The sequence below is a fragment of the Trachemys scripta genome, chromosome 13 (assembly GCF_013100865.1).
Source record: "Trachemys scripta elegans isolate TJP31775 chromosome 13, CAS_Tse_1.0, whole genome shotgun sequence".
Lineage (NCBI taxonomy): Eukaryota > Metazoa > Chordata > Testudines > Emydidae > Trachemys > Trachemys scripta.
Window position 1 is genome coordinate 36,769,806 of NC_048310.1, and position 24,682 is coordinate 36,794,487.

A 24,682-nucleotide genomic window follows, 5' to 3' on the forward strand; every position below is an offset into this window, starting at 1 on the left:
AATATATTCAAATAGATGCACTGGGCTTGCAGCCTGGGAAATGCCAATGCTCCAGGCATTAATGAGAATAACACTTTGCTCTTACATGGCACTTTATATCTTCAAAGAGCTTTATGGGTGTTAATTGATCTTTCGTGGACGCAGAGTGGATCCTTTCTTGGGCAAAACTCTACCTGACATTGACAACTGGACTGCTGCAAATGTCCTCCTCATGCAGGACTTGATTGAGAGAGGCCCTTCCAGGGTGCTTGGGGGTGGGGAAGATGGAGGGCATGAAGAGCCTTTCCCCATCTTGCATGCCCCATCCGAGAACTAATCGCAGTCTCAGATAATCACAGACTCTCTCTGTGCACCTCTAGGAGCCCACGTTGTCCCAAGGGGGTAAGCAGTGGGGAGGAAGGGGTGGGACCATGGCTCTTCCCCGCCTCCAACACTGGATCACAGAGGAGACCATAGTGGGGAGTGCAAGAAGAAATTGTATCTGAATCCCTCCCCAAGCCCAGCATGGGGCAGTACAGCTCCATATTGCCTCTCTACTCAGGCCGGTGACGTGATTTAGCCCCTAAAGAAATTCTACAAGGGATATAAATCAGTTTCTCTGAGAATCCCTCCCTCCCGCACCTTAGCTTTTTGGAACTTGTGGAAGCAGCAAAGAATCAGATCCAGGATTAATTTGTTTAAAATGTAACAGAATTCTATAAAGTCCAAGTGCATCATCCCCTTCACTCTGCGCCTGATCACTGCCTTTGAAAAATGCATTTGCCACCAAGGGAAGCAAACAATCAATGGACGTGTGGTCCTCCTCTCAAATCACAAGGCAGAAGAGCATGCTTCGGAGACTGCAGGACCCAGTGTGCTAGAAAGCACAGATGTTTGAACAAACACCCTGCAGGATCAGGGACATACACCTGACTCACCGGCTGACTGAACAAGGTGTCGCTCTAACACAGCTTCACGCTTCCTGGAGCTGACAGCTCTTTCTTTGGGCTCTGACTGATCTAATAAAGATCAACAGTTCCATCTGCAGCTGGACACGGTGAGAACCATTCTGTTGGTTGTTGCTGCGTGGTTTAGGAGCGCTGCCTTGTGGTGTGCTGTGAAAAAGGGAGAGCTGATATTTTATAGATATCGATTTAAAAAGAAGCTTAGAAAACACCAGCTGCCAGCCACAGAGGCTATGTTTTCCCTTCTCCAAGGTCTAAACCATTGTGTGAAGGCTTGAATCCAAGCCCTGGGATCCTTATATAGTGGAACTGGAAGGACATCTTTTTCCCACCAGCGCTGAGTTCTTCCTTGTGTCCTTTACCAGACAGACAGGTTTATGGCTTTCCCTGCCTTTGGCCGCTAGCCTTCTCTGATGCTTAGAATCTGGCCTTTTCTACCATTGCCAGGTCAGGAATCTGTATCATGCAAAAAGGCTAAAATGCCATTCTGCTGTTGTTCACATCCATATGATCTGGTTAGATTCAACTCTGGTTCCAAATTGACTTCTAGTTGTGGAGGTGGTCACAGGAATTCTGTAGCAAAGAAAGGGCTTGGTAATGCACAGCGGTATGAGAGCAGTCTTTGGGCTCTGGGAACAAACGGAAAGGTTTGGTTGCTACATTTAGTACTTTCCTGTTGACTTTGTGATCCAAGACATGATTATTTGGGCATGTGAGGGCACGGAGCATGCTCAGCTGCAGAGCATTCCCAAGATATAGTTTCCCAAGGCATCGAGATTCAAGGGTTGAGCCACAACACTGCCAAAATGGACATGTGCTCAGTCCGTGTGGGACATATGCTGGGCATGCCTTTGTCATATGCTCTGAGTGACAACGGATTGGCTGTCCATATTACTTACACATTAATAGCCAACCGCATCTTCCTTACTCACACTTTCGCTGAGTCTGCTTGTGAACAGCTAGATCGCACAGCCGACACCTCTGGGGGACTTTATTACAGAGATTGTCTGGAGCTGTGACGTTTGCATCCCCAGTCATCCTTTTCCAAAGAAGGAAAGGCTGCACCAGAGGCAATCCTATGGAGAATGAGAGGATGTGTTACAAACTCAGAAGCTACCCAGAAGGAGAAAGGACCCAGTGACACCCAGGAGCAGGAAAGGCCTACAAGAAGAGCCCCTCTGCAAAGCAGAGCTAACTCAAGGAGGAAGAGGATAGAGTGAGAGGAGAGACACCAGGGCGAATTGGAAAAGGAGTCACCATGGGGAGGTGACCGCCAAATCCCCAGAGGTGTTGCCTTGGAGGAGAAGGAGAGCTCTTGGGATGCTTGCAGTCCATATAGAATAACAATAGAGTCATACAGAATAAGCCTTGCATCTGATGAAGGGGGCATTCACCCACGAAAGCTTATGCTCCAATACATCTGTTAGTCTTAAAGGTGCCACAGGACTCTCTGTTGCTTTTTACAGATTCAGACTATCACGGCTACCCCTCTGATACAGAATAAGAACCATAAAGAATAATAAGCCAGCCCTACTCCTTTCCTTCCCCCCATAGAAAATCCAGTGCTTCTAAACCCATCAATATATCCTCTGTACATGCCTTTAGGATGGAGTTATCCTACTATCCCTTCCTCCTGCTGTGCTGCATCTCCTGACTGGCGGCAATGTGGAACAAATTGCAGAGTGAGAGGCAGGGCTATTCTTTCATGCAGTGAGAACATCTGAGGGGTTCCCAATATCCTACTCCCATGATTTGGCCAGTTCCTGACTCCCCTCTGCCCAAGAACCTGCCCAGAGAAAGGAAACACACTGAATCATGGGAGGTTCCAAATTACATTCCAAACTGTCCCAGAAACATTTAGGGCAGGAGCGGGGCAGGAGCAAGGTGGGATCTGGCCTAGGCAAGTGCTGAGCCCTCTGTCCCTCAAACTTATGTTCGAGTTTAATCTTGATTGCAGAAAAGGCACGGTGACTTCAATTGTTTGCATAGTTCATGGGTCAGTGGAAAGCTGAAAACAGTGTAGAGGAAATGACAGCCACTTATTGAAACCACACAGGAAACATCTGACAATAAGCTCGGGACTAATCTCTTCAAATCCCAAAGTCCCTACGATAGACACCCCGCCCACAAGATCCACTCCTAACATTTGGATGGTCCTGTGTGCCAACGCCATCTTGTAAAAATCTTGCTTTGGGCCTTTCCAGGTGTGCCCCTTTAAATTCGTGATCATATTGGTCTCTCCGGCCAAGCCCTCTTCCACTTCAAGCCAGAAGGTAGGTGCTAGGGGAACTCAGCCAGTTACACCAGGAACAAAGCCAGAGCAGCAGCTAGTTCTGCTAGAGATTTAGGGCCAAATCCTCAGTAGATGTTAAGTGTCCTAGCTCCATTGACTTCTATTTGCACCACTTGAGGATCAGGTTCTTGGGTTGCATCACTGCAGCATTTTCCTCCTTACTTCCCAGGAGAGGGCGTGGAGTCTAGCTACTGATCAGGATTGGAGAAGCCAAAACCTTCCTGCTTATGGGAGAGGCTGGTGGAAACTTATTAGCTGGTTGACAAGGGCAGAGCCACTAAAGAACAGCAGCTCTCCTACAGCTGCTAAACTGATCCTGCTGCTTTGGTACCTCGGATGGTGCTATACAATGCAGAGCCTCCACCTGCATCCTTTGTCTCCAGAAGCTATTCTGTTCAAGACTGATCAGCTGTGGATGGGTCACGGAATTGGGATGAGGCTCAACTCATTTCACTCTAATTTTATTTTCTCATTTTTTTCTGAGTGGGATAGTGCCCCAGTAATAGAACCACCCCGCTCTGGAACCTCGTAGAGGAGTGCAGTAGAGATTTAGGGCAGCAGGGCTGGGTTTGTATAGTGCCTACCAGAATGGGATGCTGGGCACTTATTGTTATACAAATAATAAATAATCATGTCATGGGTAACCGCACATGGCAATCCAGGATAAGACACTGTAGCTCACCTTGGCTTAGAACCAAAAATGAGAAACGTCCAAAGGTATGCAGTGGTGTTGTAGCCATGTTGGTCGCAGGATATTAGAGAGGCAAAGTGGGTGAGGTAATAGCTTTTATTGGACCAACTTCTGTCGGTGAGAGAAACTTACACAGACTGGAAAGAGAGCTCTGTGTAAGCTTGCAGGCTGGTCTCTCTCACTAACAGAAGTTGGTCCTTGTCTCGCTAATCCTGCAAATGACACACACGAGAGACAAGTGTACAGTACCGGCTGTGAACTGATTGTGCCTCAGGGCAACAGTCTCCAGCTGCCAGAGAAAACTGAGCACCTAATGAAATGGGCAAAAAATAAATACTTTGTGCTAGGAAATGAAACTGATATCTTGCTTTGTTTATTTTTTTAACCACTCTACAGCCACGATCCAGTTCACATTAATGGGAGTTTTACCATTGATGCCAATGGAGGAAAGAGGATTCAGAAGAAAACTACAACTGGGGACAAAGAATGGGAAAGACTCTGCACTAAACAGCATCAGATCAGGGAAGTTCTCCTTGACTTTTAGGACTCAATGACACTTTACCTTGAAAGTAAGAGAAGAGCCAAGCAATTGTGCTTCGGGTATCTGCAAACTATGGATATATCAGAATCTGTCAGAGAGCCAGTGGGAACTGGACATCCCTGTCTCCAGGGCAACTGAGTCAAGATCCAGAGATCTGGACCTAGTGGACTGAAAGGAGATGACACAGCAGAGGATTGTCAGTTTATTGGTTGTTTGGGGTTTGTGGAGGGTTGCAGGGAGGGTTAGATGAAGCAATTCAATTCAATGAGACTTTTTTGGGATGACAAGATACATATGTATTGCTAAAGTGTAAGACAAATGCCAGACCCTTCAAGTGTCTGTCAGGGGCAGGTATGACCCAGCCGGTGTGGGGCCACGCACTGTTTGGGGGTCCATTTGTTATCACTGTCCATACCTGATCTGGTGTCAGGATGGTAAGTGGTGCAGTGCCATTTCTCTCCTCTCTTTCAGGGCCAGGCACAATTTTTCCTCACTGCTTTTTGCTGAGACATCTTTTATAATTCCCCAAATTTGAGGAAATCTGTCTCTTGCAGTTGTATTTGAGACACTGGAGCAGAAAGCATCTCCCTGTCTCAGTCTCTCTGTCTCAGTACAGTTGCTTCTCTGTAGGGTTAGACTGCAGTGTAGACATACTCTGAGACTGTAAGCTCTTTTAGGTAGGAACTATCTCTTTATTAAATATTTGTACAGTACCTAGCGCTAAGGGGTCTAGGCGCTAATGCAATACAAATATTAGAGAAGTATAACAGTAACTTACTCAGACATGGTCCACTTCTCTTTCCTTACATTATTTTTGTATGAAGCATAGTTGTATCCATGTCAGTCCCAGGATATGAGAGAGAGAAGGTGGGTGAGATAATATCTTTTACTGGACCAACTTCTACGGGTTAGAGAGACAAGCTTTCGAGCCACACGGAGCTCTTCTTCAGGACTGGGAAAGGTACTCCAAGCATTACAGCCAAATGCAAGGTGGACAGATTGTTTAGCAAAAGTAGTTAGTCCATATTCGAAGGGACCATTCAAGGTAGAGTGGCCCATTAACACCTCTGCAGTCACAGGACAAAAAGATACCGGTTAGTTAGTGTGTTACAGATTGTTGTAATAAACGATAAATCCAGTGTCTGTTCAGTCCATGATTTTTAGCCTCAAGCAGAGTTATGAATTTAAGCTCTCAGGCTCATCTTTTGAAAGTGTTGTGCAGATTTCCTTTGAGGATGAAGACTGATAGGTCAAACATAGAGTGATGGCTTTGTGAAAAATGTTCACCCACAAGTGATGGGGTGTTTTTATCTTTCATCATTTTTCTGTGTGAGTTCATTCAAGAGCACAGTGATTGGTTTCACCCATATATTTGTTACTGAGGCATTTAGTGCGCTGGATGTTGTGATAGGCTTGTGTAGGATCCATGGATCTTGAAAAAGATTTGTGGGGGGTGGGGTGTTAATCATGGTAGCAGTGGAGCTATGATTCCAGGTTTTGCCTCTGTTGTTCTGGTAGAGTCTGGGGCATTTTAAGTTTGTGTGTCCTTGACTGGGGGGAGCTTGCAGCCGATGATAAGCTTGGAGAGGTTGGGGGGTTGGTTGAAGGCCAGAAATGGAAGGAGTGAGTTCAGGAATGATTTCTTTCAGGATGGGGACTCTATCAAGTATGGGTTGTAGTTGTTCGATGATGCCCCGTATGGGTTCCAGGGTGGGGTGACAAGTAGGTGTATGTGATCACAGGGGTGTTATTTCTGTATTGAAGCAATGGTGCCTAGAGCAGCGTTTCTCAAACTGAGGTCTGCGAGGGTACTCCGGGGGTCCACGGGCCCTGATTAACTCCACTCTCTCCCTCCCTCAACTCCTCCCCCTCCCTTTCAGTGCCTCCTGCAGGCTACAAAACAGCTGTTCAGCAGTGTGCAGGAGGTGCTGTGTGGGAAGGGGAGGAGCGGAGGAAGGGTTGTAAAGAGGCGGGGAAGAGGAGGGGCTGGGGCCTTGAGGGCAGGACCTGGGGCTGAGCAGGTGGGGCTTGGGGGGGAGGGAGGGGTGTGAACATTTTTTAAAAACAAAATGGAGGTCCTCAGGTTACTAATGTTTGAGAACAGCTGGCCTAGAGGGGCTGGCTGAGCTCTCGATCCCATTATTTTTAGCATGGTACAAATACATAAGAGACAGTCCTCGCCCTAGAGAACTTGGAATCTAAATAGACAAGCCAGACAAAGGGTGGGAGAAAGGAATTCCTGTCTTCCCTGCCACATCACCTTGGGCTGAATCACGACCCACAAGAATTCGACAGTCTCGGGATGCTTTATGTGTTCGCTCCTGAAGGGATGGTCCTACAAGTGCTACAACCCCCTTAGCTCACACCAGAGCAAGGAGAGGGCCCTGCTGTCCCTCCTGCCCATGGCCATTGCCTGGGTGGCCCTGCCCCCTCTTTCACCCCAGCCCAGCTGGGCACCCCCTACCAAGCCACCCTCCCTCCTAGCCCCGCCCCTTCCCTAAGCCCCACCCTCTAGCCGGATGTGCCCTCTGATAGGCCCACGTATTGACACGCTCACCAGGCGGAGCCAATCCGCTGCAGCCACAGCGCACTGGCGAACAGGGGGCGGGGCGAGGGGCGGTGAGGGTATAAAAGGGGCCGTCGTTTGTTGGCAGCCGCTCGCCGTCCCGTCCGCGCCTGACGCCCGCCGAGTCCCAGCCGCAGCCCCGCGCGCCATGGAGCCCTTCGACCTGCTCGTGCGGAGCCCCACGCAGCGGCACCCGGACCTGCGCCTCCGCGGCGAGCCCGGCTGGACCGTGCGGCAGCTCAAGGCCCGGCTGCGCCGCCTGCACCCGGAGGAGCCGGTGAGGCGGGGACCGGACCCCCGACCGGACCGCTCCCCCCGGCCTCGTCCCGCGGCTCCCCGCCCCAGCGCGCCGGGGGAGGCCTCGAGCCCCCGCCCGGGGACCGGCTCGCCCCCGCCGGGCACCCCCCAGCAGGGCTCCCCTGGGGGGTCCTGACCCAGCGGGCTGGTGGGGGTCGGGGGTCGGGGGGTCCAGCAGCAGCACTGAAGTCGGGGGGGGGCCTGAACTGCAGCCCCCACCTTGTGGCCCCTTTGGGGCAGCCCCCCACCGTTACAGCCCCCGGACGTTTCAGACGGAAACAGCTGGAATCGTGACATTTCTGATTTTTTAAAATCCCATGACGTTGACCAAAATGGACTGTGAATTTGGTAGGCCCTAACATTGAGCGCCCGTACTTGGGGCGCTTCTGGGTGTGGACGTGGGTGTTTGTGTTACCACAGAGCTGTTGTCATTTCTGTTGCACAATCTACTTTGCCTCCTTCTTTAAAAAAAATAAAACACGCTAATTACGGCAGCCTTGGCTCTAAAAGGTTGCACTATTTACCAGGAGGCAGAAGTGGTCATGCAGCGTAGTTGTAGCTTTGATGGTACCAGGGTTTTAGAAGTACAAGCTGGGGGAGGTAAAACTTTTTGTATTGGCCCAACTTCAGTTGGTGAGAGAGACAAACTTTCAAGCTTACCCAGAGCTGAAGAACCTTCTTCAGCACCTGAAGAGCTCTGTGTAAGCTTGAAACTAGTCTTCAGCAGCAAAAGATATTGCATCACCCACTTTGTGCCTGTAAGTGTTCAAAGGTTCAGGGAACTGCAGCATCTATTTGATGTCTCTTTAAAGTTTGATAATGTGGAGCGCAAAAAAAAAAAAAAAAAAAAAAAAAAAGTCCTGTTCTCTCCTCTTTCCCCGACCAGGATTCCAGAACACCTGCTGCTGCATGGTTGGCTAGTTGCAAATGTTACAGTGCAATTCAAAATAGTTTGTAAATATGTTATGGAAATCAGTTGTAAATACAGAAGTGAAATTCGTTCAGAATATAGGGAAACTGTTTGGGGGCTTTTTGCTTTATTTCTTCCTGTTCAGCTGCCATTTAATGTTGATGTGGCGTAGTAACTTGGTTGCTGAAGTAGTATGTAATTGGAGTCTTAGTTTTTCTCCCAATGGTAACAATTTCTTATGAAGTGGCAGTATAGGCAAAGTAAAAAAAAAAGTTTTAAGTTAGTGTTCCAGGCAAGACAAGGGAGTTAAATGGCTGCATTATTTTTATGTCGAAAGAAAATTTGTCCATGAAATAACTATGAAACTGTTTTGCTTGTAAGCAGTAGATTCATTGAGTGGAATCTCTTGGAGTTAGTAAAAATAACATCTAAATACTATTTCACACTGAAACAAGCAGCTGTTTTTTTTGTTTTGTTTTGTTTTGTTTTTTAAGACTATGTCAGATATTCTGGTTATGGGCACTATAGGAAACTCCAAAATAACTATATTCTATATGTTGCTTAAGACTAATCAATAAGTAGACATAACAATCTGTACAAATGTGAATTGACATGATGAAGGGACACACTGGGCTTTCAAGCAAGCATGGTTTGATTTAAATAATCAAGGTTTCCTGCTTGCTGACTGACAGCAGATTAAAACTGATTTTTAAGTAATAGATTTTAATTGTGGTTTTGCACTCTAGTTACTCTTCTAAAAAGGTTGATGCTCTTTGGTAATCAGCCTGTTTGTTTTTGTTTTTGTAACTAAATATAGCCTTTGCCCCAAGTTTATTGTTCTTTTGCTAAGGATACACTACATGTTAAGTACACAATTGCTTAAATACACTTTATCTATATATTTTAGATTCTTATTTTTTATTAGGAAATGTTGAATGATGCATTTTTTTTTACTAGTTTTTTTTAAACTTGTGATTTGTGTCAAGCTCTATTTGGACGCGGATTCAAATTCAGTTAAAATACACAAACAGTATTTAAAATTATTAAATAAAACTACCTTAACTGTGCAGGAAACATACAAAAATTCAAATAGTTTTGCTTTTTAAACTGATTTTTATTAAACAAAGAAAGTACTCTCTCTAGTTAGCTAATTTAACCTGATTATTTCTGTTGACTGTGTCCTTCAGGATTTTTTTTAACTTTTAGATCTCATCCTCTTTCAACGAGTTTTTATTCATAGATTTGAAGAGGAAAACAAGTTTTCCTGCTTTTTCAGCTCCCAATTGCTAATTTTGAATGAACTGATGATTGAACTGAACTAGGTGAATAGACTGAAATGAAGAATATATTCACTCTGCACCTGTGGAAGAGGCGACTATTAAACTATTTTAGCACTTCAGTAGACTCTAGTTCAAGGTGCTTAGCCAGTGACTTCCATCTTTCAGTACTTTGAATTTCTTTAACACTTGGCAGCGAACATGTACTGCTTAAGACCATTTTTTGTATTTTATTTAAATGATGTCAATAGATTATAAATTTAGGCCTTAACTTTGGTTTTAAATTTCAAATTTGATTTTAAATAGGTTTATTCTTTAGAACTAAACCTGCTTATTTAATTTAAATGAAAAAATCTGATGTATTTAAATCCATTTTTATCTAAGCAAATTCCATGCATGCTGTGAAGGTGTGCTGCTGTGGGAAATGCTATCTTTCTGCTTAATGCCCAGTGTCAGTGGAAGCCTAGAGGTCTTCATATGCTGCTTTGGGGTGTTAAAATGGCATCCATCAGCATTGGCCAGATACATTATTTATGTAGCAATCACGTAAGACTGGGTTTTAGTAGCTCTGAAGAATTAAATTTGGAAGCAGTGGTAGGACTCTTGCTTTGGAAGCTGGCAGAGCTGATCTTTTCCTGTAGGGAGAAGAACATGGGCTCTCTTGCTCTGGGGCAACTCCCAGTGACTGTGTGCTCCAACTGCAGGAGGATTTCTGTGTGAACAGCTGCTCAGATTTACTGGGTGGGAGATCATGTGAATTGTCACAAGATTATGAAGTGCCTGCAGGGCTGCTCTGCTTTAAGGAGTGTAGAGAGGTTCCTTTTTGCCAGGATTTTGGTGGGGGTTTCTGGCCTGTACTATAAAATGAATCCCTTCATATCCCGGAGCAGCTGTTCTATCCTCGTTCTGTATACATTTGTCTAAATTTCTATGGTACTGCACATTTTGCATACAAGTAATTGACTGAATTAATCTTTACAAGCCAAATTCTTCTTTAATAGAGATGCACACAATTTCTGTTCAACTTGGGGAGGGGATGAGGGGAGTAGCATTTCTGATTTGTGTGTCTGACAGCAGTGTTTGGCCTCTGGTGTTTATCAGTCAGCTGTTACGTACACAGCTTTTCTTATGTGAAGCTAACTTTTTTTGGCATTTGAATGCATTTGACAGATTAGTAACCAGTATATTTTGTTTTCTCTCAAAGCCGGAAGAGGACCAGAAGCTGATTTATTCTGGGAAGCTGCTGCTTGACCACCTTTATTTGAGAGATGTGCTGCCCCAGGTATGGTCATTACATGTTGGTGGTAGCTGTGCTGCAGTATCAAGTGAGGTCAAATAAAGTTTTAATAGATAAAACAAAATGATTATCAAATGTCTTGACTTTTATTTTAGCAGGAGACGTTTCATGCTCTTCATCTGGTGTACCATTCAAAGAATCTGTCAAAAATGAAAGAGACCAACGCGCAGGTATGTTAAATTTAGACTTTATTCCTACATTAGCTATTGAAAGGATCAGTAAAAATCTGTGGAATGTGACCTAGTTTTTTAATTACTGTATGTTTGTAAAGGTTGGTAATGGCAAAGCAGGGTGGTAAACCTTATGTGTCAAAAGTTCTGTCATCGTAAGTGTTATGGCAGCATTCCTTCAGAGTTGTAATAGGGCTGGGGGAAGGAACACTTACACATTTGGAATAAGTACTGTAATCCCAGAGCAAGGATTGTTTAAGTTTCAGAGCTGATGGCACCTGAAGAGCTCTGTGGAACTCGAAAGCTTATCTTTCACCAACAGAGTTGGTTCAATAACAGATATTACTTCACCCACTTTGTGTCTAACTTGTCAAACCTCAGTTTCTAATTGTTTGCATAAACTTGAGTTGACATTACTGCCAGGGGGGGCAAAATGTTTAATCGCATGTAATTTAGTTCCATTAAATAGCGAGTGACTCCTCATATTGTAGGCTCTTCAGCCAATGATGGACATGGTGGCTGGGCTGTATGCAAAGGGTGAAATTGTGCTGCCTGTTCCCCCATGATTACCGAGTCCAATCACACTAGTGGTTATGCTCATCAGAGGGAGAGGGAAATGATTACCGTTTGAATAGGCAGTGTCCAGCGTATGAATTTTGCTGGGATTTACTTTGGCAACAGAACTTCAAAAACATATGGAAGAGGAAATTGAAACTAAAAATGAGCATTAGAATTTCAGTTTAATATGTATTGGTTTAGTGCACAATACCATATATCACATCACAATATTTTATTTCTGAATGGAAGTTAGGTGATTAACTAGTGCACAAGCTTCATATCTGAAGGCATAGATTTCCACCCTTCTTTAAATCAAAAGTGAACAGCATACAATACGTCCTAATTCCAGTTGGATATTTGTCACAACACACATGGCAGAGATCCTTGGGACTAGAAATGCTCAGGTATTGCATTTTGATTAAGGTGCATTGTCCTGGTTCTGTAGAGCAGTTGGCAGAGCAGCCACCCACATGCTGCTAGAACTTAAGACCTCATTTCATAAACTCCAAAATTAGATACACATTCAAAAATAAATTCTCATACTAGTACACTTACGAGAAGGACAGATGATCTTTGCTCTTAAAGGGGACCTGCAAAAGAATTAATAAAATAAATAAAAGCTAACAACAAAAAGCTCAAGACCCAAGGAAGCTTAGTGTGTGTGTGTGTGTGTGTGTGTGGTGTTTTTTTTTTTTTTTTTTTTAATTCCTTAGAGCTTGTCTAAACACACCACTTGTACCATTTTAACCATAGCAGTATAGTTAAAAGTGGTCCAATGATCTAGTATGGATGGATGCATTTATACTAGTATAAAAATGCTTATACTGGTATAACTTACTCCTCTATGGGAATGGAATAGTTAAAGCAGTACAGCTTGTGTTTAGACAAGCACAAAATTACCCCAGTTTAAGTTGGTGCAACTTCTTTGTGTAGACAAGTCTGAGTTTTCCAGTTATAGTTTTTATCCAATGCGGGATCTGAATTTCTAATCCAAAAAAACCCATAAGCAAACCAAAACTTCAAAAAACATACTCAGACCTTTGCATATCATGAGATGATTGGGGGGCGGGGGAAAGAATCACAAAACTCTTTTTTCCTTTCCAGGTTACCTTTAAAGGAGTGTTAGAAATAGAATATGTATGGAAGGACTGGTTATAACAATGGCTATGACTATTAATTGGTATTGTGGTAATGCCCGTTGTCAAAGATCTGTACAGATGCACAGCAGTTTGGTAAAACTTCAAGAGAACATTCAGTGCATCCTCTTAGCTTTGCAACAGAAGACTTTTTTCTCAGCTACTGTTCTGAGTCAGCTCCAATATTAACTGTATTATTTAGATTGACGAAACCAATCAACAGCCAAAGACTGTTTCAGGACCTGGTCAAGATCCTTCTGTAGTTTCTTCAAGTGATGGCTTGAGACAAAGGGAGACTTCCTGCAACCAGCTTTCTACAGGGGAAGCCAACACTAGGTAAATATGCCACACATGCTGATAACTTTCTGAAAATGTTGACCATTCATGTTCAACTTTTTCTTTAATTACAATCTAAGTGTTGAATACCAGCACCTACGCCATACTTAATGTTGTAAATGTCAGTGGAATATAAGCCATGTATACTATTCTTCTAGATATTTAAGTGGACACTGAAGGGGTTAAATGGATGTATGCCTCTCCAACCAGAGGGGAAGCGTTATCTTTACTGTTACATGTGGAAAAGTAGAATTGCTGTTACATTTTCATGGAAATATGAACCCAGGAGCTTCTATGTTGATCCAAAATTCTTATGCAGGTAGCCCCTACAATTGATTCTCCTTTGTTAGGAGATAAATATTTTCTCCCAGGAATTGCTGTCTCCACTATTGAGCTTCTGAAGGTTAGATTGAGCGGGTTTGCTTTCCTCGGAGATCCTAGTACTACTCTCTGGAACATTGCTTAAGCATTGCCATTTTGTTTGAATGGACCTGAACTGAAATTAAAGCTGAATATCGATCATTTAATCAGAAAGATGGTACTTGGGATCCAGTGGTAGTAAGACTGTCTGTCTTCCTGCCCCACTCTGATTTCACAACAGCATATTTTCGGGATGAAATGTAGATTTCTGCATTCATGTTCTAATAAAAATGAGTGCAGTATTTCAAGCCCAGATTTAAGGTAGGATATGCTGAAAGTGTATGGTATATGCTTGTATCTTATAGTGGGTAAAGCATCAAACAGCTTTTGCGATGCTGTCTCTCTTTAATGGTACAAGTAGGGACAGACTTGGGGAAGTGGGCCTGCCTGTTCTTTTGTAAACAAACATCCTGTGTTTTACCCTTTCAATAAGGGTTGAAGCTGCCCAGCATCCCCATGGTGTGGCTCCTGGGTACTCTGCATATACCACCTACAACATACTACAGATGTCCTGGTTTCAGCAGATTTATGCAAGACAGTACTACATGCAATAGTAAGTTTTCATTTTTGTTTCCTATTCTCCCTGGGAGCCTTGAAATGTTCTAACTATTTCTTAATGAGGGAATCTTTTCCTTCCCTCAGGTGTAATGTAGTTGAAAGGCATGTTACTTAGCCTTTATGATTCAAATGTCTGATGTAAATATAAATGCTGTATGTGGCTCCTAAAATGTAATTCGGTCTAGTTTTACTTGCAACTTTTTGTCTAGATAAAGCTAAGTGCTGCAAAACTTGGTTACCCAGCCTGCTACAGGGTCTAAGTACTGAGGTTCTTGAAAGATTTCAACAGTGGAGTACTGAAATAAACCCTTTGTATTCCAACTTTATGAAGATGGATGTTATCCCATTTTACAGAAGGTGAAACTGACCCACAAAGTTGAACTTATCCCATCATGTGGCATGTCATTGGCATAAACAGGGCTGATTTCTGTCACTGCTCTAATCACAATTTGCTGCTTCCTAGTTGCACATGAATGTAAGATTAACAAGTTTTTATGCCTGCCTGCCTTATCCTTTGCAGAGCTTGGCAAAGTCTTACTGCTTTTATCTTATTTTCAGCTTGGCTGCTGTTTCTGCTGATACATCACCTACACAAAGGTCACAAGAGATACCAGTGGCACCAGTTGCAGCTCCAGCCCCACTTCCAGATGCCTTTCCTGCACAAAACCTGCCTGGAAACCATAATGCCCCTCCTCAGCTTAATGCAGGGGCCAATCAGAATTTGCAAATGAATGCCCAGGGGGGTCCTCTCATGGAAGAGGAGGAGGAGATGAATCGAGATTGGTTGGACTGGCTTTATTCGGCAACCCTGTTCTTCGTTTTTGTCAACATTATCTACTTCTACTCCAGCCTCAGCAGGTTCCTCATGGTTATGGGCGGCACAGTTCTGATGTACCTGTAAGCATGCGTGTCTCATGAAGTAAACCTTTCAGTGTTGACTTGTCATTCAGGTGACTGCTCTTTGGAGCAGTTTGTCTTCACTGTGAGAGTCTTTGTTGTAATCAAGTCTCTTACAGCTCATCTATGCATCCGTTGTATTAGTTTAACTATATTCGTATAGTTAAAGCAACACAATCCCCTAGTGTGGATGCATTCATAGTAGTATAAAAGTGCTTTTACTTGTGTAATTTATCCCATATGGGATAGGAAGGTGCTAGACTAGGATAAGACCCCTTTATATTGGTATAACTGTAGCCACACAAGGGTTTATATCCGTATCACTGTAAGAAATCCCATTCCTAGCCAAAATAATTGATGATGCTTTCCAGTGTCGAGCAGGTCTTGCCTTTTGACATGTCAAAATGCATCACAGGATCAGCAAATCTCCTACTGTAACTCTTAGCTCAACATTTTTGGAGGGAATGGTTTAAAGTCAAAGTTACAATAAACATTCACACTATATCATACATTACTGGTTCAGGTTAATATTCAAAGAACATGGCTAACGATTGTGTACAGTTGTGTGCGGCCATGTCTTTGGTAGGGGAATTGATCCCATACCTTTATATAAGATGTGGCTAAGCATTTTTTTTACCATGGTTGTTGACTGTTTGTAAACATGCAAAACTAACTTGAATGCAGTGTAATCCTTAGCCACTTTCTTGACTAGAAAAAATGCTACCAGTCAAACTGACCACTGTTGCTCTGAATGGGGAGGTAATTTGTAGTACTTCCCAATCTCTGCCCATTTGTGAAGCTGCTCATAATTTGTTGTGCTGATCTTCAAATAATTGTCATCCTCCTTTACATGCTTGGATCAGTTGTGACATTAGTGTAGACCTTTAAATTGCCACAAGTAGGCTTAAGAGTTAACACATTCAAACAGAAGCAGTCCACGCTTCTTAGAGCCAATTCAGGCTGTCTGCAGACTCAGGAAGTCAGCACTGGATTACATCTGGTTAGTATTTTGAAGTTTTATCTTCAGAGCCATACGGGTAGAACATTTTAAAAGTTGATATTTTTGGAGTACAAGATGCAGCCACTGGGGCCGGGGGAGAGGGAGAGAGAGATTAGTTTGCCAAGTGGCGGCCTGTTTTGACCCCTCTTTGTGAGCCACACAGGATGAGGGAGCAATGCCAGCATCACAATTTCAGTTATCCCATTAGGACAGGGCAGGTGTAGGGAAATCCAAGGTACGGTGGTACATGCTGCTGCTTTAAAAAGGAGCACTCTGTCCTAGTTCTCATGCTACACACTGCAGCATCTGCTTTAGCCATCTGGGGGTCTGATCAAGACCCCTTAGGCTGTGATGCGCCAGCCTGTATAGAGCTGGTTCCACTGCTGCCTCTCGAATGCTATGCTGTGCCTTGCTGCCATAATGCTGGGGGGTAGGGATTGTGGTGGAGAAGGTTTTTTGGTTGAGGTGCTGGAGGAAGGCTCCCAATCAGAATTTATCCCAGTGTCTTGAGCAAACTGTCTACTCTTGTGTGCGTATTCGAGTGTTTTGCTAGGCCTGAAGTCTAGCAAGGCAGGAGTAATGTTTAGCTAACTGCTATTCACAATGAGTTCTTGTCTTCCAGGCACCATGCTGGATGGTTTCCATTTAGACGACAGCCAGTTCACCCTCTTCCAAACAATGTTCTTCCCCAAGCTGCGATCAACCAGGACCAAAACAATAACTTACAGGTATTGGCTCAATATTTGACATACAACAGCAGCAAATCCCGGGAAAGGGTTTAGTTTCCATTTTGGAAACATTTGTATCACTAAGGATGAATAGTGTTCTCTACAAAATCTTCTGCTGGAAACTTATTTTCCTGGTAAAATAATATCTAAACTAGCCTTCTTTTCTCACTGAGTCCTAGAGTTCAAGGCCAGAAGGATCACAGATCCTCTAGTCCAGGGGTTGGCAACCTTTCAGCAGTGGTGTGCCGAGTCTGATTTTAAGGCTTTGTGTGCCAGTAATGCATTTTAACATTTTTAGAAGCTCTCTTTCTATAAGTTTATAATATATAACTAAACTATTGTTGTATGTAGAGTAAATAAGGCTTTTAAAATGTTTAAGAAGCTTCATTTAAAATTAAATTAGAATGCAGAGACCCCCGGACTGGTGGCTAGGACCCGGGCAGGGTGAGTGCCACTGAAAACTAGCTCGCGTGCCGCAGGTTGCCTACCCCTGTATTTTACAGGCCACCAACACCATTCAGCCACTTGCATGCTAAACCCAACTGAAATTAGACCAAAATATTAACAGCCTTCAGGAGACTAAATTTATTATGTGCCACAGGCAAAGAACAGGAGGGATGTGGTTAATTCCTGCTCTGTCTGGTTGTTACCACTGTAATAGGTACTCTGATACTTTGATTTCTATGGAAGCAAAAGTATCTTTCCTGCCATATGTAGAAATGTATTTGGTTTTAAAACTTAACCCTGGCAATCACCTGGTATTTTGTAGTTGATGCATTTTGTTCCAGAAAATCCTGGTTTGGCCAAGGGCTACTGTGGTTGTTAGCAGTGTAACAGGCTCAACCGTTTTCATATTTTGGGAAGAGGCAAATATTTGCAAATATTAAACTACTGCAGCAGGTGTTAACAGTCCCACCGTAATCTGTCTCTACTACAAGTGAACAGCTCTCATATTGCAGCTAAAACTTGAATGTGTATGAATCTTAATCTGGTATGGAGGGTTGTACATCATGTTTCTCTCGGTATATGGGACATGTTCAAGTTGGCATTTTCATTTGGTCTTCGTACTCTGTGTGGAATTGTGCTTTTGGTGCTGACCAATTTACAACTAGAACATCAAAATATTTTTGAGACTCAGCAGCTTGTTTGGGTGTATCAGATGCATCATTCCCACTTGTAACTAGGTTCTAAAATAGTTTTATTTAGCACAGGACAGTATTGGCAATGGTGGGTGGCTTTACTGTGTCTTAGCCGTGTGGTCTCTTGAGCTGTAATTCTGGGACAATGGGTAATAAAGGAATGAAGTACTGCAGTATAGTCAGGGCTGTTAATGAGTCCTTCCCGTTTTTCCCTTGAAAGGAGTTAAAATAGCTTGTTGTAGAACGGAATCTGGCGTTTAGAATTTAGTGTTCTTAAAACAACTTATGAGAGAAACTTTATCTTTATCTTGGCAGGAGGAAAATGTAGGTGGAGAAGCTGAACCTGAGGCTGTTTCTGATGAAGGAAGAGCTTTACCAGAAAATCAGCAGGAGAGTCCTTCATTTATGAACACAGCCTGGCTTTTCTTCAAGACTTTCTTTGCATCGCTCCTGCCAGAAGGGCCTCCAGCCGTGGCCAACTAACTGATTTTGATATCGACGTACTAGCCCGTCTGTAACTCCAGCAGATTACTCTTCTGTATACCTGACTAGTCTGGACACCAACTCCAAAGTTAAAATGACAAGTATCACTGGGATTTCCCATCTTATAGCAACTAAGCAACCTAAAAACTGCAAGAAGCCTTAAACCTTTACAGCATATAGACTAAAATGTACTGTGCTTTCCATGTCTTCATTCCAAAGAACTTCAGTGTGCTGTATAGCAAGCATTAAATTAGAGGGCCTAGCATTGTACAGCAGTGCCCTAAATGCACAGACAGTAAGCAGGTGTGTCGGAGATGTAAGAGAAGCAGATTGCTTCTACCAATGCTATTTGATTCCTGTTGGAATGTTTCAAATGCTGTTTAAATTACACTGAGTGTAGTATCTCATATATAAAACAAGGAACTGCTGTTAAGTATTGGCAGACTTTTCTAGGGGAGGTTTACCCTTAAATTGCTTAAAGGAATGCAATGCTTAATCGTAACAGAAAATGAAGACAAATCATGTTTTCGCTGTAAATTTCCTATGGAGGACATACTGTGTAATACAGTAACTACCTACTTTGTCAGAAAGTGAAAGCTAATCACAGCCTTTGATAAACAAGTACACCAAATGGATCAGCTGAGTTACAGGGTGAATTTCAAGTTGTCAAAATCAGGTGTCTTTTAAAACCATTTAAAGGTTCCTTTTCTGGCTTGTAAATCCCAAAGCTTCATTCATCTAGAACTTAGTTGCGCTGTGCATCTTGTAACCGCTTCCAGGATGCTCCATGTAAGTCGCCTAGAGGTTCTCTATTCAATCCATGCGATTTTCTGTAATGTTAGAAAGACCAGTGCCAACTTTTTTTTTTTTGCTGTCAACTTAAACTTAGAAGGGCCTGTTACCTTTTGTCAGCTAGAACTTTCTGAATCCCAGACGTTCATGACAAATGGCTACGTTCCTTTTGAGATGTACAGAAAAGCGTCAACTAGGCTTTTGCATCCCAGCAAGCACAAGATTGCTCCGGAACAACTTTCACTGTACTCATTTCGTTCCTTCCTGGTGTTCCCTTGAACACCTAATATTGTCAAGGGCTTTGTTTTCGAAAACAATCAGTTGTGTGCAGACTTGACCACAATCAGAAAATTGCCCTGTGCAAATAGATGGTATGCACCTAACTTGCTGTCTGCACACCCAGTCACTAATTGCACGTATACATGAACAGAGCCTTTGCACATTGTAAAACTAGACTTACTCCTCAGCAGCCGATAACTTTGTTGCCCAATGTGCCTTGGATAACTTTTCTTTGAACAAACAAAAGAAGTTGAAGTTACAATGGTCAGACAACTTGTAGCTGCTCCTAGTAGTTCTGTAGGCGTTCAGGAAGTTGGCCTAACATATGAGGCTCCTTTGACATGTGCATGGGTTTGCAATGCATTGTTTTAGCTCAGGGATAATGTTTTATTGCGAAGTAAACATCTGTTTTTTTTTTTTTGTTTTTTTTTCTGGGATGTGGTATGAAGATTTTTGGGATTAACATCTCGTCAGTAATGCTACTTGTAGATGGCAAAACTGCATTATAAAGCTTTAAAGCAAATGTCTTGCCATGCTAATGTGCATGAACTTGTTCTGTACAGTTGACCATGTAATTACTTAATCTGAAATTCTTAATCCTGTTCTTTCCACATATTACACCTACCCATTAAACATGGTTTAATGTTTCAGTGTTTTATCTACTGCACTTAAGCTTTTATTCATTCCTTATCATAACAAATTAGCTGGAGATAAATCCTTCTCCATTGCATAATAGAGTTCCTGTTTCAGAAACATGCAACCTCAGTGGGAAGTTGTCACTCCTATAAATCTGCTGAGGTGGCAGTGAAGAGAAAGGTTAAGTAAAGTAATACACCCTCTAACAAATCCTTATCAAGCATTAGTATCTGTATCTCTGAGAGGAGTGAGAAGTCTCCTTGCTTATTGTTCCACTGTAATGTGCCTGAAAAAACCTCTGACAGCCTTGTTTCATATGTATATAATATTGCAGTAAGGGGAAGGCCCCGTTAATAAGCATGATTATGGGTGGAAAGATTACACTTGGTGGTAAATGTTGATTTCACTAAACACACAAACTGCTGAAAAAATATTTCCATTGATAACTGAACCTTTCAGCTGGAAACGGTAAGAAAAACACTGCTTTAACTTAGACTTTCACCTTTATGTGCATAAAACATCTAGTGCCCTTTCTCTTAAAACAGCTGCCTCGGCTGTTACTAGAGCTGGTGCGCCAGGCGATTGTGCAGTATTCATTACACTGAAAGTTGAGGAAGAATCCGTTCTAGGCATCCCAAATTGATTTGATCAAATTGTCTGCCCCGTCTCCCTCATAATTTCCTGCAACTGCAACCATTTAAAGTGATAACTATCTAGTGGAATTATTATAATAAAATCAAAATTTGCCAAGCCTATGCCAACTTGAACTGTAGTGTATCAGATGACAGTCCTTCTTCTGAAAAGTACAACCTAACGAGCCCTCATTGATAAAGGAAAGAGGATGCAGTTAAATGTACATATTGATTAACATGCTGTATCAGTATCAATTTTTCCCCATCCATCAAATCCTCATGGATTGATTTTTTTCTATTGGGATTGTTACAGGTGTTTTGAAGGAAAAAGAGGGTGGGGGCAGCCCATGTGTAGGGCAGTGAGCCAGGAGAGTTGTAAAAGATGCTGAGAGAGGCTAATAAAGGGGTGGCCAAGGATGGTGATGGAGGAGCAAGGTAAGGATGCGAGACAGGTCTGGAGGGGCTGAGTAGTGACAGTCCTAGAAGTTTGATGGGGTGAAAGGGGGGAAGCTAGTGGTGGGATTGAACAGAGGGATATGGTTGTGGGGGAGGCTTATGTGATTAGAACTGCAGGGTGGGAGGGAGAAGGGTAATCTAGAAGTTACTGCACTGATAGGAGATGAGGGTCTGAAGGGGAGCTTTGGCAGCAGAAAAATGGATTGATTTTGGAGGAAGAAGCAGAAGGATGTGGAAATTGCCTGGCTGAGGGAGGGAGAAGCTGAAGATGAGCCGGAAGTTTATGGGCAAAGAATTTTTATACATAATTTAGGCTTTACGGATGGGTCCAACAACAAGCTGCTCAATGATAAAGCGAGAAGTTATCTGTTTGTATTACTAACCCTATTTCAACTATGGAAACAAACAGCAGCTCGGGCCTGTAGCTTTTCAACTAGCAGCCTGGACACAGGCTAACGCCATAGAAAACAATACCTGTGTGAAAGAACAGAAGTTGTAAATAGGGGGATTGGCCACAAGGTGGCAGAGTGAGTGAACTGCTTTCCATGGCGCTCTGTCTCTCCCCAGCCTTTGGCAGGGAGATCCTAAGTTCTGGGTTCTAAAATTATCTCAAGCTTTTGTCTTTCCAGCTATTTTAAAGTGGTAGTTAATTAATTTAGTGAGTGTGTAAAACTGCAGTCAAAATGCTGGTGCTAGCCTGGGCTGCTCCCCGGGGCACAGGACTGAGGAATTTAAAATCAGACTGATTGCTGCCCAATAACTGCTCCTAGCTAGCGGTTGTGGGTGATCACAGAATCACTTCCTCTCCACTCCCACTACTGGTAACATTGGGGCCCAGCCCTGGGATTGAGAGGGAAGAGCCTCAGCTGGGGGGGAATTGTCATCCTAGGGGAGCTCGGACCTTTTTCTCCAGCTGAGGATCTGTCCTGCTTCCTTCAAGTATAAATGATTGGGGATGATCCAGGCCCAGCGTGGTTTAATTTTTACTGGATGCCAAAGATACTAATCCCCTTTCAGGAAAAGCCACGCTCAGTTTATGATCAGGTACTAGAATTTTCAGTCAGGCACATCAAGTTGAGCTCTGTTTCCCTTTGAACGTATTAAGTCATTGCTAATCATCACTGGAATATCTCGTCCCCATGGAAAAATCCAACTGGGATTTTATACCTATAGGGAGCAGAGAACAGCTCTACCCTGAGATGCAATTGTATAAAATGGGACAATCTGATCCCCGAGTGCATGCATCAGACAAAAGTACATTTCTATTGCTTTTTAATCTCTTTAGCCCTGAAGAAACCTCTCCTCAAAGAGAGGCAGCTGAATTCTATTCCTTCTTGTGTCTCATCAACATGATTGTTTACTAAGTTCCAATCAGTTTCACCTGTGCAAACCTATTGACGGCACTAGGACTGCAAAGGGGTTACTGAGCATAATTTGGCCTTTCTTACTGGTGCTTAGAAGAACAAAGCCACCTCTCAGCTGAGGTTTGCAGGAGTACTCGTCAGGAACTAAACCTCATTTTCCGTTGTAGTGAGAACACATGATATGATCTGGGAGATGATAACTGTGGGATCTTATGATGCTGTTTGTACAGAGGCACGTTGTCAAACAGAGCTGCCCTCTAAGGTCTAATCTGAAAAACTCTTTCATAGTGACCTACTCCATTCTCTGTGTGTCTCGCTCAGAAGGGTGAAAAACCAGGTGGGCTGAACCTGTATGTCTAAGGAGTCTGGGCTTTTTTAATATGATGTTTAGTTGATTGACCACTTCTTCCTGTTGTGTTTTGCCCTATTTACGAACACCTTAAGCAGGCTGTCCTGTGGAGCAGATGACTCAAGCCAGAGAATGTGTTAATTTGGCCAGGGGGGTGTTACTAAAAGCCACTTACCTTCGGTTAAACCTGAAGAGAGTTGGATGCTTGAATGCTCCTGCCTCCGTTGAAGAATTCAATCCTGGATTTAAGATGCTGAGCAGTGCTAGCCCCAAGGATTCATAAATCCTGGGTCAGACTTCCCAAAATCACGGGACTGGCGTGAGAATCATGAGAGTTTAAAAACAATAAACGCTGAGTTCTTTTCATGGGAGAGTCTAATAGAATCCCAGGCCTCCCAGAGCTCGGGCTTTAAGGAAAGCACCAAAGCAACAAGATTTGGGATAAAATCATAAATTGGCCGCACTGGATAGTTGGTCAGTAAATTCCTTGGCCTAGCTGGAGTCTCCTTTGAGTTTCACAAGGCCACGCCCTGCTTGAGTGCTGAATCTTTGACAAGCCAAAATGGGCAGGATTTTCCCGGCAGCTATGGGCCCAGCTCCCTTCTACGGCTTCCAAGAGCGGAACAGGGGTGAAAACCCAAATGGGGGCATAGCCTGGGGTAAGTGGTTACAAGTCACTTTGATCTGTGGGCTTCCACCCTGCTCAGCATGGACAAAAGCTGTTCTTCCCTGTGCTCCCCAACTTTGCAGCGTCCTGTTGCCGTCCTCCCCCAGTGGCTCCAGCTCAGGCCCTCTTATTCCTTGGTCCCCCTCATCTTGTGGAATGGGGTTGCTCCTTTGTGCCAGGTGCTAGTAGGAAAAGTAACCAAGAGGCTGGGGTTGACAAAGCAGGGGGGGCTTTATCGGATGCCTCCTGTTAGTTGCTTTTCTTGTCATCGCTCTCCAGGTCAGACTTGCTGCGGGGGATGGGGAGAGTATTCACAGCTCTTGTGCACCATGATCACATCACTGTGTACAGGGCTGGTCCTTGGGATCTGGGCCAGGGTTTGCTGGAGGACTCTTTGGGGCACTTTTAATCTTCAATATCATGCAGCTGGGGTGGAGGATGTGATCGCTGGGCCATTACTGACCGCTTGTTGCGGGTGAGGCAGCGTCCAGCTGCTTCTCCTGAGGTCTGTGAAAAGCCACTAATATAGTCAAGGCTTTTTCAAGGCCCTGTTCTCCATATAAGCAGGCAGGGGAAGGCAAGACAGTTTGGTATGCTTATGTATAGCACTTTACACACACACACCTTCACAACGGGCACGCTGTGCTGGAGGGAAATATTATTATCCCCATTTTACAGGTGGGAAAACGAAGGCAGAGAGGGGAAGTGACTTGACTAAGGCCACAGAGGGAAGAAGTGTCACGGCTGGGATTAGCATTCAGGAGTCCCTTCTCGGTCTTGGGTAATCAAGCTGCCTCTCATGAGGCGGCTGCTCCGTTAAGCAGCACAGCACCTGCTGGGAGGGAAGTGACCCTAGAGCAGTGGTTCTCAGACTGTGGGTGGGGACCCCAAAGTGGGGCTGAAACTGAAACCTGAGGGCTTCAGCCCTGGGTGGAGGGGCTCAGATTACAGGCCCCTGCCTGGGGCTGCAGCCCTTGAGCTCGGGGTGATGGGGCTCAGGCAGGCTCAGTCCCCGCTCCTGGGGTCATGTGCTAATTTTTGTTGTCAGAAGGGGGTCGCAGTGCAGTGACGTTTGAGACCCCCTGGTCTAGAGCCAGGGTTAAGAGCCCAGGCTCCATTCCCTCCCAGGGCTGCAAGCTGGGCTCCCATTTCATGGCTCTCAAAGGCCTGGCTAGCGGAGGGATTCTGACAGTTTCAGTGATCTCCGTGAAGAAATGGGCTGAGACTTAGACTAGCAAGGACATCTCGACTAGGGCTTCAGAGTCA

The 24,682-nt window shown here is 43.9% G+C and overlaps 1 protein-coding gene across 4 annotated transcripts; it reads left to right on the forward strand.

Annotated features, from left to right (window-relative positions):
* The first annotated feature begins 7,137 nt into the window (after window positions 1–7,137).
* Window positions 7,138–19,979, forward strand: HERPUD1 (homocysteine inducible ER protein with ubiquitin like domain 1). Of its 4 annotated transcripts, none has more exons than XM_034788470.1 (8): window positions 7,138–7,312; window positions 10,724–10,801; window positions 10,912–10,986; window positions 12,883–13,016; window positions 13,870–13,989; window positions 14,553–14,891; window positions 16,514–16,619; window positions 18,074–19,979. In XM_034788470.1, the coding sequence occupies exons 1-8, from the start codon at window positions 7,184–7,186 to the stop codon at window positions 18,239–18,241; spliced, it is 1,149 nt and encodes a 382-aa protein (XP_034644361.1). In that variant the 5' UTR covers window positions 7,138–7,183; the 3' UTR covers window positions 18,242–19,979. The 4 variants fall into 4 exon arrangements, with proteins under 4 accessions (XP_034644361.1, XP_034644362.1, XP_034644359.1 ...); XM_034788471.1 differs by having other exon boundaries at window positions 10,915–10,986; XM_034788468.1 differs by lacking the exon at window positions 7,138–7,312 and having other exon boundaries at window positions 9,838–10,801.
* The last annotated feature ends 4,703 nt before the right edge of the window (window positions 19,980–24,682 follow it).

Excerpts from the sequence above, each read along its gene's own strand:
- HERPUD1 (XM_034788468.1), top strand. The coding sequence starts at position 10,523 with ATGCACACAATTTCTGTTCAACTTGGGGAGGGGATGAGGGGAGTAGCA. Across the intron at positions 13,990-14,552 it reads AGACAGTACTACATGCAATA|CTTGGCTGCTGTTTCTGCTG; the intron begins GTAAGTTTTCAT and ends TCTTATTTTCAG. Across the intron at positions 14,892-16,513 it reads GGCACAGTTCTGATGTACCT|GCACCATGCTGGATGGTTTC; the intron begins GTAAGCATGCGT and ends CTTGTCTTCCAG.